General features: G+C 48.4%; 1 protein-coding gene across 1 annotated transcript in view; it reads left to right on the forward strand.

The window, feature by feature from the left end:
* The first annotated feature begins 10,758 nt into the window (after positions 1-10,758).
* Positions 10,759-15,892, forward strand: part of LOC138092321 (beta-galactosidase-1-like protein 2) — a 40,356-nt gene continuing 35,222 nt past the window's right edge. Inside the window, exons 1-2 of the mRNA XM_068988098.1 lie at positions 10,759-10,779; positions 10,836-10,978. Of these exons, the coding sequence (XP_068844199.1) occupies positions 10,759-10,779; positions 10,836-10,978 (164 nt within the window). The remainder of the gene's footprint in view (positions 10,780-10,835; positions 10,979-15,892) is intronic.

A 15,892-nucleotide genomic window follows, 5' to 3' on the forward strand; every position in this document is an offset into this window, starting at 1 on the left:
CCTCTGACCCTGCGCTGCCCTCCTTAACTGACCCCATCAGGTCTCCCTCACAGGACCTACCTCCTTAAAATTCACCCAGCGACAACCTCTGTCGACCATCCAAGAAGACACTGAATGACCTGGACTCTCTTCAACCTACAGCTGTTCCTGACCCAACCACCACCAGACCTCTGGACCAGTGCCCGCAGGAACCTCCTCCAAAGACCTGACCACACTGGTGTCTCAACTGTGGCTCCAGGGAGCCTTCTACAACCTGACTCCAGACGAGAATGATTTCTCTACTCTCATTCTCTACATTCTACATCCTAGTGAACATTGCTGCCCCGCAGATTCAGGCAACCACCAGCTTGGGGCCTTCTCCCCCTCTCCCTGTCTCTCTAACCATAACCACACTGTTAATCTTAATCCTTGCTGTAGGCCTAGTAACTGTCTCCCTCGGGACTGGCCACCGACCCTTTGTCTTTCCGTGGGTATCGCCTGCGTTGCCAGCTGGGTTCCACTCCTAGGCTGCTATTTCCTCTGTGCTGCCTAACAGCCCATGACGCCCCTGTTCCCTATCCTTGCTGCACTCCCAGCCTTCTGGCTACTCCCTGCCCCTGCTCTGACATTTATTCCTATGTGCATTCCTCATGTTATAACACAGCTCCAAAACCATGCACCATGAACCTCGGGGGTGGGAAGTCCAAATCCCTACTCACTGTTAAAGTACAAGAGAGGGGGAGTTTCGTGAGCACCTGCCGTAAGCCAAATGGAAGAAACATATGTTTCTATCCCATTACCCACCGAGGGTACTCAGACGGCGGCGGGGTACTAGATCGAAACCGGGAAAAGAAACAAGAACAAGTCATAAAGAACATAATTTCCCGGTTACAGGCGACCCCTGAGCCTTATAAAGGCCTAGACCTCCTTTCCCAATTACAGCCTCTCCTAAAACCTCCCTCTGGCAACCAACACCTTACCTGCCTTCTCAACTCTTCCTTCCAATTCTTCCAGTGCACACGGCACACATCCCAGTGCTGGACATGCATGTCACTGTCTCCCTCGCCGCACACAGCAATTCCCTTACCCTCAGCCTGGCTGTCACAGGGCAACTATACTCCCCTTCCCAGCAAAAAACTACACAACTCATTGGGCCAGTCTCTGACAATGTCCTACTCTCAGCCTCTTCAAACCTAACCTGTATTAACTACTCTAGACCCAACTACACTGGTCTCACAAACTCCCCTCCCTCCTTCTGTTCCACTTGGGTTCTCTGGAACAGCACAAATAATTGCACCAATCCGAGAATCTTCATTCTCTGCGGGACCTACGCATATTCGTGTCTCCCCTTGGACTCCCCTGGACCTTGCATCTGGGTCTTCCTGACCCCGGGCCTAACATTCCTCAAAGAGGAAGAGGTGGAACAAATAGTCTACCCCCAAGGGGAACTTTCACACAGGAAAAGACGAGCTGTCATAGCCCCCCTCCTGACTGGGACTGCCATAGCAGCAGCCCTAGGCACTGGGATTGGAGGCATCTCGACCTCTGCCCATTTCTGCTACAAGGTGTCCCAAGAACTTAATGAGGACATGGAGCAGGTAATGGAGTCCTTCGTTTCAATCCAAAGACAAATTAACTCATTAGCTTCTGTGGCCCTACAAAATAGGGGAGCCCTGGACCTTCTCATTGCAGAAAAGGGAGGAACCTGCCTTCCCCTAGGAGAGGACTGCTGCTATTTTGTTAATGAAATGGGCATAGTCCAGGATAGAGTCAAAGAACTTAGAGACAAAATTGAACCCTGCAGGAAAGAGTTACAAGCCTTCACAGTCCCCGAAACCCAGAACTGAATGCTGCAGAAAAGAGTTACAAACCTTCACAGTCCCAGAAACCCAGAACTGAACGCTGCAGGAAAGAGTTACAAGTCTTCACAGTCCCCGAAACCCAGAACTGAATGCCACAGAAAAGAGTTACAAAACCTTCACAATCCCCGAAACCTGCTCCAACAGGCCCTCCCTTGGCTGCTCCCTTTCCTGGGGCCACTGATACTTATCATTCTAATCCTTTTATTTGGACCCTGTCTCTTCAATCTCTTTCAAAGATTTCTCCAAGAACGGATTCAGGCCATTTCTCAAGATCAGGTCAAGACCATTCTTGAGAGCCTCACCCAAAGCTCAAAAATAGGAGACCCTGGGCCCTAAGACGATCCTCCATTCCAGACCCCAAATTGTCACCCCTACCCAGCAATGTCGGGAGCCACATTAGACATTACTGACAAAATGGAGGCACGGCCCCAACCCCCTCTCCTCATCCTGCAGGCACGGTCCCAGGATGAAGGAGTTAGGTCTTGTGATTCTGACTTGTTCTTTCCTTTCTTCGGTTGAGTTGGCTGAAAAGAATGTTAAAGTGCTTATTCTTGAGAGAAGCATGAGAAAGCACAAAGCCTTCTGCAGTTGTGCCCAAAAAATAATCTATAAAGTAACAATTGACATTTGTTCAAGGATCTTTACAAAGAATGTTCCAGGATGAGCACACAGGCTGCAGCTTGTGGTCGTGGGAAGGATTGTTATCTGAGACCTGTTTGTGAGGGGAATGTTTATGGCAAAAGAAGTTTGCTGAGCTTAGGGTTTAAAAATAATTAGACAGCTAGAAGCCTTTTTAGGAGATAGTGAGCTTAGGATACTATGGGCAAGCAGGGTTTAGAAAGATAAGAAGTAAACTGAGGGACATGGTATGTGGCCCAGACAGAAGCGTGAGTCACAGTGTAGCTCTGGTTGAAGGGCAACAATGACTTATGGAGACAGTTAACCTGGGTGAGGGGAGCTGAAAATGCAAAGCCTCTGACCTAATGCTTTTGTCAAAGTATAAAAGAAGACCTGATGCTTGAAATAAACATGCAGTCCCGCCCCTCGAGTCGGAGGCTGCGTCATTCTCCACAGACACCGCTCATCTCTTCAGGCTGATTCCCTGGCTGCTGGAGCTAGACTCCAACACAGCAGGAAGTAGCCAGAGAGATACGGCACTCCCATTCCCATTTTTTTTTTAATGATTTCAGGTTCTGGAATGAAGGAGTCTTTTGGGCTTAGAAAAGAAAACAACAGTTTCAAAGGCCCTTTGCCTTTCATCTAACTTTGGAGAAAACAAAACAGAACTTTAGGTCCTGCCCTGATGCTCCAGGCAGGTTGCATCTATCTGGGACTTATCACCCCCCTTCCAGAAACCTTCCACCCCCTACACCTTCCCAAAAGACTTATCACCCCCTGCCCAACTACAAATGCCATCTCAACTAAAATATACCCAAAACATCCCACCTGATTAACGTCTCCCTTATCGCTTACGCAAACTTCCCTATAAATATGGAGCCTCCCTGATCCTTCTCCAAGCTCAGCCTGGTTGTTAGGCCGACTGTCGCCCCTCCTTGCCTGAATAAAGGTAACCTACTTCTGTTGAGGTCGTCTTTTCTCTTTCTGCCTTGGCCTGAACTACACCTTACACAGACTATCTGCCCCATGCAGGGGCCATGGTTTCAATCCCTGGTCAGGGAACTAGGCCCCACACGCTCCAACTGAAGAGCCCACATGCCACAGCTAAGACCAGGTGCAGCCAAATAAATATTTAAAGACAAAAAACTTAAAAAAAAAAAAGGTCCCTTAAATTTCTAATAGCTTTGTAAGCTACTGTTTATGATTTTTGACAGCAGATTTAAATTCCTAAAGATATAGGCTTTTTAGAGAATGCTGTTATAAATGATCATCACATTAATTCATCTCATCCCTACAGAAAAAAACATCCAGACTATTTTTTAACTGCATGTCAGCATTTCGAGAAACCAATATATGCACCATTAGCTACGCTGAGTTTTGAATGTGTCCTCTGAGGCCTGTGCTGAGTACAGCTGGGGAGCAGAGTGTAGCTGTTCTGCAGAGTTGAAGCTTCAGCCTCCAGAAGCCTGATTCTGCAACTGTAGCATGGGGCTGTGGAAGAGAGAGCAGTCTGGCACAAGTGCTTCAGAATTTGTAAAGAAGGTAGGAATTCAAACTAAGCTCTGATGATGTGTGTGGTACCTAGAGATGGCCAAGGAACTCAGCCTCAGGCAGGAAACATGTGGGCTTTGTTTGGGAGCTGTTTACACTTTTGTTTCAGCGGGATGGAAAGGAGGCGTAAGTTGAATTTGGATGCAGCTCTATGTAAGCCAAGTGAAAGTGGCTCAGTCGTGTCCAACTCTCTGTGACCCCATGGACTATACACTCCATGGAATTCTCCAGGCCAGAATACTGGAGTGCGTTGCCCTTCCCTTGTCCAGCGGATCTTCCAAACCCAGGGATGGAACCCAGGTCTCCCACATTGCAGATGGATTCTTTACCAGTTGAGCCACAAGTGAAGCCCCAGGGTAGGTTTTATTTTGCAAGCAGTGGAGAGTGAAGGGGGGTTTTATCAGGGAAGATCTGATGAGATTAACCCATTAGAGGAACATTCTGGGAAGGAATTCAAGTGGGGCAAATGGGGCATGGGGCATGGCAATCTGGGCTCTTGAAGCCATCCAAGCGGCGCTGAGGCTGAACTTGGCAGATGGAGATGGACTGTGCTGCCGCCACGGGGCTTGGACAGCCTCCTGGGTGGTCCAGTGCTTGCTGGTGCTCAGTTCTGACCTGAGGCCAGAACAGGCGTTGGGAGGATCTGGCAGTCTTTGCGCGGGTGCGAGCTGCTGGGATCTCACATGTAGCTCGTGCTTTCCCTCCTGTTGTTTTCTGGAGCCCAGCCTCCAACCAGGGCTTCCCTCAGCTGGTGAGGAATCCGCCTGCAATGCGGGAGACCTGGGCTCCATCCCTGGGTTGGGAAGATCCCCTGGAGAAGGGATAGGCGACTCATTCCAGTATTCTTGGGCTTCCCTGGCGGCTCAGCTGGTAAAGAATCCGCCTGCAGTGAGGGAAACCTGGGCTCGATCCCTGGGTTGGGAAGATCCCCTGGAGAAGGGAAAGCCTGCCCACTCCAGTGTTCTGGCCTGGAGAATTCCATGGACTGTATAGTCCATGGCGTGACAAAGAGTCAGACATGACTGAGCAACTTTGACTCTCCCTGTCGGCCTCCCAATAGCCTGGCTGTGGGCTCTGTGGTGGGAACGCAGTGAACTGTGGCTCACCTCTGTCAGTGCCCGTTTTCTGGTCCATAAATGAAACCAACAGAGCAGAACGGATGGCTCCTGAGGATCTGTGCCACCATGGGCTCCCGGCGGTGCATGAGGCGCACAGGGGACCACACGCCCCACCTTGGCCGGACCTGCCAGGCTGGGAGGTGCTCAGGCTGTGGCTGGGCACCAAAGCCTGCATAGAGTGCCAGGCCTTTGGGTTCCTGAGCGGGTGACACAGTGGCTTCAGTCACAGCCGCCTCACCCAGCGGTCTGAGGCCTTCCACGCCCCCTCAGGCTGCTCCCTTCTGGCCCTCTGGGCCCCTGTCCCAAGGGAAGGAAGCCCACCCACTCCCGTGTGCGGATGTTTACGCAGAGGAAGGTTTCTGCCATCTGTTGACAATGCCTCCTTGATAGATTCAGTTCAGTTCAGTTCAGTTCAGTCACTCAGTCGTGTCCGAATTTTGCGACCCCATGAACCACCTCCCTGTCCATCACCAACTCCCTGAGGTCACTCAAACTCATGTCCATCGAGTCAGTGGTGCCATCCAGTCATCTCATCCTCTGTCGGCCCCTTCTCCTCCTGCCCCCAATCCCTCCCAGCATCAGAGTCTTTTCCAATGAGTCAACTCTTCACATGAGGTGGCCAAAGTACTGGAGTTTCAGCTTTAGCATCATTCCTTCTAAAGAAATCCCAGGATTGGTCTCCTTCAGAATGGACTGGTTGGATCTCCTTGCAGTCCAAGGGACTCGCAAGAGTCTTCTCCAACACCACAGTTCAAAAGCATCAATTCTTTGGCACTCAGCCTTCTTCACAGTCCAACTCTCACATCCTTACATGATCACAGGAAAAACCATAGCCTTGACTAGATGGACCTTAGTCGGCAAAGTAATGTCTCTGCTTTTCAATATGCTATCTAGGTTGATCATAGCTTTCCTTCCAAGGAGTAAGCGTCTTTTAATTTCATGGCTGCAATCACCATCTGCAGTGATTTTGGAGCCCCCCAAAATAAAGTCTAACACTGTTTCCACTGTTTCTCCATCTATTTGCCATGAAGTGATGGGACAAGATGTCATGATCTTTGTTTTCTGAATGTTGAGCTTTAAGCCAACTTTTTCACTCTCCTCTTTCACTTTCATCAAGAGGCTTTTTAGTTCCTCTTCACTTTCTGCCATAAGGGTGGTGTCATCTGCATATCTGAGGTTATTGATATTCCTCCCGGCAATCTTGATTCCAGCTTGTGCTTCATCCAGCCTAGCATTTCTCATGATGTACTCTGCATAGAAGTTAAATAAGCAGGGTGACAATATACAGCCTTGATGCACTCCTTTCCTGATTTGGACCCAGTCTGTTGTTCCATGTCCAGTTCTAGCTGCTGCTTCCTGACCTGCATATAGATTTCTCAAGAGGCAGGTCAGGTGGTCTGGTATTCCCATCTCTTTCAGGATTTTCCACAGTTTATTGTGATCCACACAGTCAAAGGCTTTGGCATAGTCAATAAAGCAGAAATAGATGTTTTTCTGGAACTCTCTTGCTTTTTTGATCCAGTGGATGTTGGCAATTTGATCTCTGGTTCCTCTGCCTTTTCTAAAACCAGCTTGAACATCTGGAAGTTCATGGTTCATGTATTGCTGAAGCCTGGCTTGGAGAATTTTGAGCATTACTTTACTAGCATGTAAGATGAGTGCAATTGTGCAGTAAAGTTTGAGCATTCTTTGGCATTGCCTTTCTCTAGGTGCAAAAGGTCCTAGAGGAGCTACTCCACATTCAAGGTCAGGAAGGATGGTGGTGAGCAGATACCCCTCGTCCAAGGTTAGGAGCAACTGCTATGCTTTGCTGGAGCAGCTGTGAAGAGATACCCCATGTCCAAGGTGAGAGAAACCCAAGTAAGACGGTAGGTGTTGCAAGAGGGCATCAGAGGGCAGACAGACTGAAACCATAATCACAGAAAACTAATCAGTCTAATCACACTAGGACCACAGTTTTGTCTAACCCAATTAAACTAAGCCATGCCCTGTGCGGCCACCCAAGACAGGTGGGTCATGGTGGAGAGGTCTGCAGAATGTGGTCCACTAGAGAAGGGAATGGGAAACCACTTCAGTATTCTTGCCTTGAGAACCCCATGAACAGCAGGAAAAGGCAAAATGATAGGGTACTGAAAGAGGAACTCCCCAGGTCGGTAGGTGCCCAATATGCTACTGGAGATCAGCGGAGAAATAACTCCAGAAGAATGAAGGGAGGGAGCCAAAGCAAAAACAATACCCAGCTATGGATGTGACTGGTGATAGAAGCAAGGTCCGATGCTGTAAAGAGCAATGTTGCATAGGAACCTGGAATGTTAGGTCCATGAGTCAAGGCAAATTGGAAGTGGTCAAACAGGGGATGGCAAGGGTGAACGTCGACATTCTAGGAATCAGCGAACTAAAATGGACTGGAATGGGGGAATTTAACTCAGATGACCATCATATCTACTACTGCGGGCAGGAATCCCTCAGAAGAAATGGAGTAGCCATCATGGTCAACAAAAGAGTCCGAAATGCAGTACTTGGATGCAGTCTCAAAAGAGACAGAATGATCTCTATTCCTCTCCAAGGCAAACCATTCAATATCACAGTTATCCAAGTCTATGCCCCAAGCAGTAATGCCAAAGAAGTTGAACAGTTCTATGAAGACCTACAAGACCTTTTAGAACTAACACCTAAAAAAGATATCCTTTTCATCATAGGGGACTGGAACGCAAAAGTAGGAAGTCAAGAAACACCTGGAGTAACAGGCAAACTTGGCCTTGGAATGCAGAATGAAGCAGGGCAAAGGCTAATAGAATTCTGCCAAGAGAACGCACTGGTCATAGCAAACACCCTCTTCCAACAACACAAGAGAAGACTCTACACATGGACATCACCAGATGGTCAACACCGAAATCAGATTGATTATATTCTTTGCAGCCAAAGATGCAGAAGCTCTACAAAAACAAGACCAGGAGCTGACTGGCTCAGATCATGAACTCCTTATTGCCAAATTCAGGCTCAAATTGAAGAAAGTAGGGAAAACCGCTAGACCATTCAGGTATGACCTAAATCAAATCCCTTATGATTATACAGTGGAAGTGAGAAATAGATTTAAGGGCCTAGATCTGATAGATAGAGTGCCTGATGAACTATGGGCGGAGGTTCGTGACATTGTACAGGAGACAAGGATCAAGACCATTTCCTTGGAAAAGAAATGCAAAAAAGCAAAATGGCTGTCTGGGGAGGATTTACAAATAGCTGTGAAAAGAAGAGAAGCGAAAAGCAAAGGAGAAAAGGAAAGATATACCCATCTGATTACAGAGTTCCAAAGAATAGCAAGGAGAGATAAGAAATCCTTCCTCAGCAATCAGTGCAAAGAAATAGAAGGAAATAACAGAATGGGAAAGACTAGAGATCTCTTCAAGAAAATTAGAGATACCAGGGGAACATTTCATGCAAAGATGGGCTCGATAAAGGACAGAAATGGTATGGACCTAACAGAAGCATAAGATGTTAAGAAGAGGTGGCAAGAATACACAGAAGAACTGTACAAAAAACAGTCTTCATGATCAAGATAATCACGATGGTGTGATCACTCACCTAGAGCCAGACATCCTGGAACGTGAAGTCAAGTGGGCCTTAGAAAGCATCACTACTAACAAAGCTAGTGGAGGTGATGGAATTCCAGTTGAGCTGTTTCAAATCCTGAAAGATGATGCTGTGAAAGTGCTGCACTCAATATGCCAGCAAGTTTGGAAAACTCAGCAGTGGCCACAGGACTGGAAAAGGTCAGTTTTCATTCCAATCCCAAAGAAAGGCAATGCCAAAGAATGCTCAAACTACCGCACAATTGCACTCATCTCACATGCTAGTAAACTAATGCTCAAAATTCTCCAAGCCAGACTTCACCAGTAACTGTTGAACTTCCAGATACTGAAGTTCACTGAACCGTGAACTTCCAGATGTTCAAGCCAGATTTAGAAAAGGCAGAGGAACCAGAGATCAAATTGCCAACATCTGTTGGATCATCAAAAAAGCAAGAGAGTTTCAGAAAAGCATCTGCATTATTGACTATGCCAAAGTCTTTGATTGTGTAGATCACAACAAACTGTGGAAAATTCTGAGAGATGGGAATACCAGACCACCTGACCTGCCTCTTGAGAAATCTGTATGCAGGTCAGAAAGCAACAGTTAGAACTGGACATGGAACAACAGACTGGGTCCAAATCAGGAAAGGAGTACGTCAAGGCTGTATGTTGTCACCCTGCTTATTTAACTTATATGCAGAGTACATCATGAGAATTGCTGGGCTGGAAGAAACACAAGCTGGAATCAAGATTGCTGGGAGGAATATCAATAACCTCAGATATGCAGATGGCACCACCCTTATGGCAGAAAGTGAAGAGGAACTAAAGAGCCTCTTGATGAAAGTGAAAGTGGAGAGTGAAAAAGCTGGCTTAAAATTCAATATTCATAAAACTAAGACCATGGCATCTGGTCCCATGACTTTATGGCAAATGAGGAAACAGTGGAAACAGTGACAGACTTTATTTTGGGGGGATTCAAAATCACTGGAGATGGTGACGGCGGCCATGAAATTAAAAGGCACTTGCTCCCTGGAAGGAAAGTTATGACCAACCTAGATAGCATATTAAAAAGAGACTTTGCTTTGCCAACAAAGGTCCGTCTGGTTGCAATGTCGGACACAACTGAGCGACTGAACTGAACTGACCTCCTCTTGGGCATATTTCGATAACAGAAGGGCATGACTAAGCTGACTGCAATTGCCTTCAATGTCCCATCAAAGCAGTTCTGCTCATTTTGCCTAAGGGGAGAGGAGTCATTTCACAAAGATAAAAGTTTGTCTCTGTAAATGACTAGTTTCTTTAAGCCATTGAAGACAGCCCCTGGCCACTCACTGGTCCCCAAGCTGAACCCGTGCTCCAGACACCCTGGATTCTCCTCGTTTTCATCACTGATGATGCTGTTTCCCTTGATTCAGGAGAGACTGATGATTCCCTTCATCAGACGGCTCCCTAAATTATGTATCCACTCAACAAACACTAAGTGCCTGTCATAAAATGAGTGTCTTTGTAAGAAAAAAGTGTCTTTGTTTTTATATAGACTCCTCCTGACGTAACGATTACTTCATCACAAGCATTTTCCACTGATGGCAAGTTGATTGAGGATAGTTTCCTGTCACATACAAACTGTTGGTCAGGGAGACTAGTGCGCATCTTCACCCAAGTCTAGCCCTTGCTGACGGCTGAACAAGTCCTGGGCGCACCGGTCATGGCGTGGCCGAGAGCTGGGCCTGGAACACAGGTGCACTCAAATTAGTGTTCCTGCCGGAAAGCACTCACTTATCACTCACCTGCCTCCACTGAGGGTCAGCTCGTCGGGCTGGGACCAGAGCCTCCGGTGTGGGTGCCCTGTGATGGCCCAGAGGTCCACCTGGCCCACTGCTCACAGGGTCCTGCCGGGAGGACCACGGGCTCCGGGGGTAGCCGTCCCCCAGCGGAGATGCCCCCCATCACCTGCCCTCCCTGAGCCGGCCTGGCTCCCAGCCCTTTCTGAATGGCAGTGGGCATCCCTGCTCTCAGAACCCACATCAGCCTCTGCGGTAACTGCGTCCATTCCCTCTAAACATGGGTACAAGCCGTGTGAAGGTTTGCTTACTCCTCGTGAGCAGTTCTGACCACCCCCCACCCTGGTCCTTTTCCAGCATCACCGGGCCTTTGGTGGCTGCTTGCCCCTCCAGCCGGGCCTGACATCGGTGCCACTGTGTGGGGACCTCCACCTGTCCAGGTCCGGGCTCCGGGCCTGCAGAGGCGTCACTGGTGTGGGCGCTGAGCCCTCCTTGGTCTGGTAGCCACTTTTAAGTCCCAGGCCATGTCCCCGAGAAAAAAGCTTGAGCAGCCACTGTCCTTCACATCAGTGTCCCGAGGACAGATGGTTTAGAACTGCCTGTGGCAACTGCTCACCTTTCTAAAAACGTAATGTTTTTATTAGGGTGTAATTGCTTTACAAGCTTGTGTTAGTTTCTGCTGCACCACAAAATGAGTCAGCTGTAAGTGTGCACATATCCCCTCCCTCTTGTCCCTCTTGAGTCTCCCTCCCCCGCAACCCCATCCCACTCGCCTCGGTTGTCACAGAGTTGCGAGCGGAGCTCCCTGCGCTATGCAGCGGCCCCCCCTCGCTCTCCGTCTAACACGTGGTCTTGTATGTGTGGCAGTCCCAGCCTCTCAGTGTATCCCACCGTCCCCTCCCTCCCGTGCCCACATGTCTGCTCTCTACGTCTATGTCTCTATTCCTGCCCTGAAAATAGGCTCATCTGAACTAGTTTTTTTTCTAGAGTCCACATATGTGCATTAATGTATGATGTGTTTTTCTTTCTGACCACTCTGTGTCTATACACATCTCTGCAAATGACCCAGCTCCGCTCCTTTATACGGCCAAGTAATATTCCATTGGCTATACGTACCACAGCCTCTCTATCCATCATGTCAGTGGGCGTCTAGGTTGCTCCCATGTTCTGTTGTAAATAGTGCTGCAGTGGGCATTGGGGTGCATGTTAACAAAAACAACTTTTATCTTGTGGAAGCTGCTTATGTAACACAGGGCAGCGTTTGGAATACGGCGTGTGTTAGTCACTCAGTTGTGTCCAACTCTGTGTGACCCCGTGGACTGTAGCCCGCCAGGCTCTGCGGAATGCTGGAGTGAGTTGCCGTTCCCTCCTCCGGGGGATCTTCCCGACCCGGGGACTGGATGGGTTCCCAATAAGTACTCTTTAACTTAGTGAATAAATAAAAATGAAAGTGTGCTATTGTCCAGAAAGGAAAATTCTCTAATTTTTTCAGGCCCTTGAAGAGAGATAGTGAACAATAATTGAAATACCTTGGGTGTAAGTGGGATCTAATTATAACTTGATGAACTTGACAAAATGATTCTAAAATGTATCTGGAGTACCACATGAATAAACAGGAAGCCTCGTTAAGGACAATAACGAACTCAAAGACTCAAGCTATGGAGTATGCTGTGTTGTGTAATAATGTTCAGATCTGTAGAAAGCAAACAGAAAGGATAAGACTCATAGGATGTGTGAGGCACAGACAAGCCCTCAGCGGGATGTGCCAGACTGGGCTGATGTCGGTAGATAACCTGCTTGTGAGCGCAGAAAGGGATGGAAGGACCGAGCTTGCACCGAATATTTATGACCCTTCCTTAACCTCTGCGCCTGCTTACCCCACTCTAGTCCCAGCCCTGTGCGTAGGCCTGACAGTCCGCAATATACTAAGTGTCCGTGAACCCTGCGAGGCCCTTGGGACTCATGAGGTCTAATTCCTGTACCCACCAGGGATACTCACGCCGCCCACAGGGTCCTCGACTGCAGAGCGCAGATGAGTCCCATGGCCGCCCTGCAGACTGAGCGGAGAGCTGCAGCCGTCAGCCGCCTCTCGGGGGGGGGGGGGGTGCTGCATGCTCCTAACCGCACCTTCCCAGGGCTCCGGCGTCCGCCTGTCCACTGTCACTCTACCCTAAGAGCGTTCCCACTCCATCTCTTGCTTCTCACTCTGTGTTTTAAATTTATTTACTAAACCGTGTGGTCTGAGTCAGTTTGATCTCTAAGCCTTTCTGTTCCTTGGCCTTTGGGACAATTTGTTGGTAGTACCCTTAGATGCCAATATTGCATCAAAGTAAGTTCCTGAGCAAAACTCGTTGAAATGTTAAAGTACACGCTGCCTGGCCCAGAGGTTAGTAGCACAGGCTTTGGAACTCTGTCGCAGGGACGGAAACCTGGGTTTGCCACTGCTGGGTCACCTTGGGCAAGAAACCTCAGCTCACTCTGCGTCAGTTCCTTTTTTAAAATTTTTTTATTATGATTAATTTTTTACTTAATTTTACTTTACAACACTGCATTGGTTTTGCCATACATTGACATCTTTTGGGATCTTTGTTCCTTAACAAGGGATCAAACCCTCACCTTTGGCAGTGATAGCGAGCAGTCCTAACCACTGGGCTGCCAGGGAGTTTCCTGCCAGAGTTCCTAAATCTGTGAAATAGGAATAAAAAGAGCACTAGCTGATAAAGCTGATAAATGAGCTCACAGGTAGTGAGTTTAGAACTGTGTCTGGCCCCATGTAAGTTCTTTTTGCGAGTTGAATCTCATCAGACAGACCCAGTGGAATAAATGGAATAAAGTACAGAATCAAAAGCAGATAAAAGTATATGAGAATTTAGTATATGATAAAGGTCTTTGCAAACTGATGAGGGAAGAATTACATTTGGGAGAAATCTGTTAACCATTTGGAAAAAAATGAAAGGTTCATCTACCTTTCAATCTTATATTAACATAAAGTTTTGATGAACCAGAGATTTAAATGAAGAAACAAGCTGAAGAAACACGAGAAGGAAACAGAGGCGCCGTGGAGCACTCTACAGGGGCACTGCCACAGAAGGTGCTCGGCTCTCGGGTGCGGAGCTATAATAGGGCCAGAGTCAGTATTGAGTGGGTCAGCGTCAACGTTTAGCATGTCCGTACAAGCAACAACAGGGGTTTTGCAGGAGCTCATACAAAACGATGCACATCCTTCAGACCCCGGGGGGCTGATTCTAGAACCTCCGAAGACACCCAAGCCCACAGGTGCTCAGGTCCCTCACCGTCAGTCCTCAGTATCCCCAGGTGTGGAACTCACAATCAGACAGTGAAGTGATGGGCATGAAATGACACAGGAAGAACACAGCTGGGCAAACAGCTGCAGCCACTCTGTAGGCAGCCTGCACGGAGCTCACAGCTGCTTATTCACTTCCACTTCCAGAGCAACGTGCTACATGTAATGGGGTTAGCAAAGCCTCACTACCAACAAAGCTGGAGGTGAAGGAATTCCAGCTGAATTATTTCAAATCCTAAAAGATGATGGGTGAAAGTGCTGCACTCAATATGCCAGCACATTTGGAAAACTCAGCAGTGGCCACAGACTGGAAAAGGTCAGTTTTCATTCCAATCCCAAAGAAAGGCAATGCCAAAGAATATTGCAACTCCCGTACAATTGTGCTCATTTCACTTGCTAGCAAGGTAATGGTCAAAATCCTTCCAGTCAGGCTTCAACAGTATGTGAGCTAAGAAATTCCACATATACAAGTGGATTTTAAAAAGGCAGAAAAACCAGAGATCAAATTGCCAACATCCACTGGATCATAGAAAAAGCAAGAGAATTCCAGAAAAACATCTACTTCTGCTTCATTGACTACACTAAATCCTTTGACTATATGAATCACAAGAAATTGTGGAATATTCTTAAAGAGATGGGAATACCCGACCACCTTACTTGCCTCTTGAGAAACCTGTATGCAGGTCAAGAAGCAACAGTTAGAACCGGACATGGAACAACAGACTGGTTCCAAATAGGAAAAGGAGTACGTCAAGGCTGTATATTGTCACCCTGCTTATTTAACTTCTATGCAGAGCACATCATGAGAAACACTAGGCTGGAAGAAGCACAAGCTAGAATCAAGATTACTGGGAGAAATATCAGTAGCCTCAGATTTGCAGATGACACCACCCTTATGGCAGAAGTGAAGAACTAAAGAGCCTCTTGATGAAAGTGAAAGAGGAGAGTGAAAAAGCTGGCTTAAAACTCAACATTTAGAAAACTAAGATCATGGCATCTGGTCCCATCAGTTCATGGCAAATAGATGGGGGGAAAATGAAAACATGACTTTATTTTCTTGGACTCCAAAATCACTGCAGATGCTGCCTGCAGCTATGAAATTAAAAGATGCTTGCTCCTTGGAAAAAAAGCTATGACCAACCTAGACAACTTTTTAAAAAGCAGAGACATCACTTTGCCAACAAAGGTTCGTCTAGTGAAAGCTATGTATGGTTTTTCCAGTAGTCATGTCTGGATGTGAGAGTTAGGCTATAAAGAAAGCTGAGCACCGAAGAATCGATGCCTTTGAACTGTGGTGTTGGAGAAGACTCTTGAGAGTCCCTTGGACTGCAAGGAGATCCAACCAGTCCATCCTAAAGGAAATCAGTCCTGAATAGTCATTGGAAGGACTGATGCTGAAGCTGAAACTTCAATACTTTGGCCACCTGATGCGAAGAGCTGACTCACTGGAAAAGACCCTAACGCTGGGAAAGATTGAAGGCGGGAGGAGAAGGGGACGACAGAGGATGAGATGGTTGGATGGCATCACTGACTCGATGGACATGAGTTTGAGTAAACTCCAGGAGTTGGTGATGGACAGGGAGGCCTGGCGTGCTGCAGTCCATGGGCTCCCAAAGAGTCGGCAGGGGCAGGCTGAGCGACTGAATAACAAAGCCGCTCTCAGAGCCTGAATCCGGATCAGCACAGACCAGCGGGGAGGGCTGTAGCCAAGCCGGCCGCCCCCGCGGGGAGGGGCGGGCCCGCCGGTGCGCTCTCGGCCCCGCCCCCAGGCCTCGCCCCGCCCCCCGGCCCTCCCTCCCGACCCCGCGCGGGCGTCCGCCTTGTAGGTCCTGCTGGTCTGGAGCCAGAAGAGCTCCGCGCTTGAGGTTCGCCGGCGCGGCCTGGGACTTGGAGGTTTCAGGGTCGGTCTGACAAGAGCCCGACCTGCCCCGGGGATGTCGCCGGGCCTGAGAGGCGCTCCGGCTGGATCCCAAGTCCAGGAAAAGACCTCCTGCTCTCAGAGCCTCGCGCAGGGATGTGCGGCGACCGTGCCTAGGGGACGGCCGCTACCGCGTGGGGTCCTAGGGGGGCGGTGCAGACGGAGGAGAGGTGCAGGAGGGGGAGGGGTGCA

Source organism: Capricornis sumatraensis, chromosome 16 (genome assembly GCF_032405125.1).
Source record: "Capricornis sumatraensis isolate serow.1 chromosome 16, serow.2, whole genome shotgun sequence".
Classification (NCBI taxonomy): Eukaryota; Metazoa; Chordata; class Mammalia; order Artiodactyla; family Bovidae; genus Capricornis; species Capricornis sumatraensis.